The 2,380-nt window shown below is 52.6% G+C and overlaps 1 protein-coding gene across 1 annotated transcript in view; it reads left to right on the top strand.

Moving 5' to 3' along the window:
* Positions 1-2,380, top strand: part of H6PD (hexose-6-phosphate dehydrogenase (glucose 1-dehydrogenase)) — a 6,852-nt gene that overhangs the window by 3,585 nt on the left and 887 nt on the right. The window contains exons 3-4 of the mRNA XM_010139191.1: positions 883-1,152; positions 1,798-2,374. Of these exons, the coding sequence (XP_010137493.1) occupies positions 883-1,152; positions 1,798-2,374 (847 nt within the window). The remainder of the gene's footprint in view (positions 1-882; positions 1,153-1,797; positions 2,375-2,380) is intronic.

The following is a 2,380-nucleotide window of genomic DNA, read 5'->3' as shown; positions in this document are numbered from 1 at the left end:
AAGAGAAGCAGGGCTTTGCACGTGGAATTTTGTCTGTCAAGGCTCAGCCAGAGCCTTTTGAGGACATGAAAACCAGGGGAAAAGAGGCAGCGGAGAGCAGGGGTCGTTGCCAGGGCCCAGCTGTTGTGTGGACCTGGGGGTGCTCCCTCTCTGACCCCCCTTTCCAGCTACTGTGTCAAAGCTTTTGTGTAGAACTGTGTTTCGTGTGGAGTCCCAGGCCCAGGAGCTGTGACCTGGGGAACAGGAGTGTCAGGGTGAGGGTTTTACAGGGGCCCTGCATCGTGCTGTGTGTGGGAGGTTTGAGCTGGATATTGCTGCCAGTCACTGACCGCAGCTTCTGAAGGCATAAGCAGTCCAAGAAAGCAAAGCCGCCTTCTGCTCTGGGCGCTCAAAGTATCAGGCGAGAACATTACTCCTGCTGGGTTTAGGCTCTGTAAGCACCCAAAGGGAGGATTACGTCTGGCTCTGCAGAGGACAAGCCATCCTGTGGGAACCTCTGATCTGTATTTTAGTACCAGCAACATTTTGGAAGCCCCTCTGGAGGGAGAGGAAAGGCGTAGAATCATAGTAATGGTTTGAGTTGAAAGAGACCTTTGAAGATCATCTAGTCAAACCCCCCTGCCCTGAGCAGGGACATCTTCCACTGTGTCAGGTTGCTCAAAGCCCTGTCCAGCCAGACCTTGAACACGTCCAGTGATGGGACAAGGACAGCTTCTCTGAGCTGGATAGCTTCAAGTTAATTGTTGGGCCAGGAGAAGAGGAGCTTGGTGCAGATAGAGCTTGTGTTCCTTATTCTCCATGGTGCACGTTATACATGCAGGGGGCAAGGCTGCAAGAAAACCACATCAGTTTACCGGCATCTTACCTCCTCTGTGTCCCCAGGCCGCACCAGCTTCTACGAGCAGTACGGAGTCATCCGGGATGTGCTGCAGAACCACCTCACGGAGGCCCTGATGTTTCTGACCATGGAGCTCCCAGCCAACGTGAGCAGGGCAGAAGAGGTTTTGCAGTGCAAGCTGCAGGCCTTCCAGTCCTTGCGGCGCCTGCAGAAAAACAGTGCCGTGCTGGGTCAGTATCAGGCATATACCAGCCAAGTATGCGAGGAACTGCAGAAGGGACCAGACTACGTCAGCACAACTCCAACCTTCGCAGGTGAGAGTTTGGTCTGGGCCCTGGAGAGGGGAGTAGTCTAGAGCTGAGGAGAGCAGGAGATGTGAGTCCTTGAATGCTGACTCCAGCCCATGACTCTGGACCTCAGTGCTGGCACGGCGATGTCTCCAGGCATCCATGGCGAGGTAGCTGTGAGCTGTAACAAGGTAACACCGTTGTCATGTTAGTTAACTAATGATCAGTGACTGGCATTGCACAAGATCTGCGTCCCAGTATTCTTGGTAAGATCTTCACATTATTTTTAGAAATTACCTGCAAACTCCCTTGCCTTTTCATAAGTTGAGTTGCTCCCTGCATCTGAGGAGTAAAGCATTGGCAGTTCTCTCTGGTTAGTAACCACAAGGCCATCTCTAGCCATGCTGTGTCCTATGAACATTAAAGATTTTGTCTGAATGATGCTCGTGCTCAGAAACTGGTTTCCTGCAAGATGGAAGGAGGCTAATCGAGTAGGGTACCTGGGAGGAAGCACAGCAGGGGTAGCTGGAGAGCAGGTAGTCCAGGGATGACGTGAAAGAGATGAACACGGAGCAACAGATGCAGTGGATGCCAAGATTTCTGGGAAGGAGAATGATGGGTAGGTGCTAGAGATGGAGTTTAATTTGGTAGCTGGGATCACTCTCGTTTCAGGTGTGCTGATTCACAGTGACAGCCTGCGCTGGGAAGGGGTCCCTTTCCTCCTCACTTCCGGGAAAGCTTTGGATGAACGAGTAGGTTTTATCCGTGTCCTCTTCAAGAACCGGGCGTACTGCACTCAGAGCGAGACTCTGAGGGATGCAGGACATAGCCAGTGTAAAGCCAAGCAGATCATCTTCTACATTGGGCACGGTGCACTCAACACCCCTGCAGTGCTTGTGAGCAGGAACCTTTTCAGGCCCGTCATGCCGAAAGGCAGCTGGAGAGAAGCAGCGGGTCAGTCAGAGCAGCGGATTTTTGGACAGCCATTGTCTGATTACTACGTGTACCATCCTGTGAAAGAGAGAGACGCGTATTCTGTTCTCATATCCAACATCTACCATGGCAGAAAGGACTTCTTCATTACCACGGAGAACCTGCTGGCCTCCTGGGGCTTCTGGACACCACTGCTGGATAGCATTTCTCACCAGCCCCTGCGCCTCTACCCCGGGGGCGTGGAGAACCAGCACATCTTAGACTTTGAAATGGTGAGTGGGGAAGTGGGGTTCACGATGGCAGAGCCGGTGGAACTGCTGAA

Source organism: Buceros rhinoceros, unplaced genomic scaffold, assembly GCF_000710305.1.
Source record: "Buceros rhinoceros silvestris isolate BGI_N320 unplaced genomic scaffold, ASM71030v1 scaffold887, whole genome shotgun sequence".
NCBI lineage: Eukaryota > Metazoa > Chordata > Aves > Bucerotiformes > Bucerotidae > Buceros > Buceros rhinoceros.
Note: the sequence above shows the minus strand (reverse complement) of the source record. Positions and strands in the feature narration are given on the sequence as shown.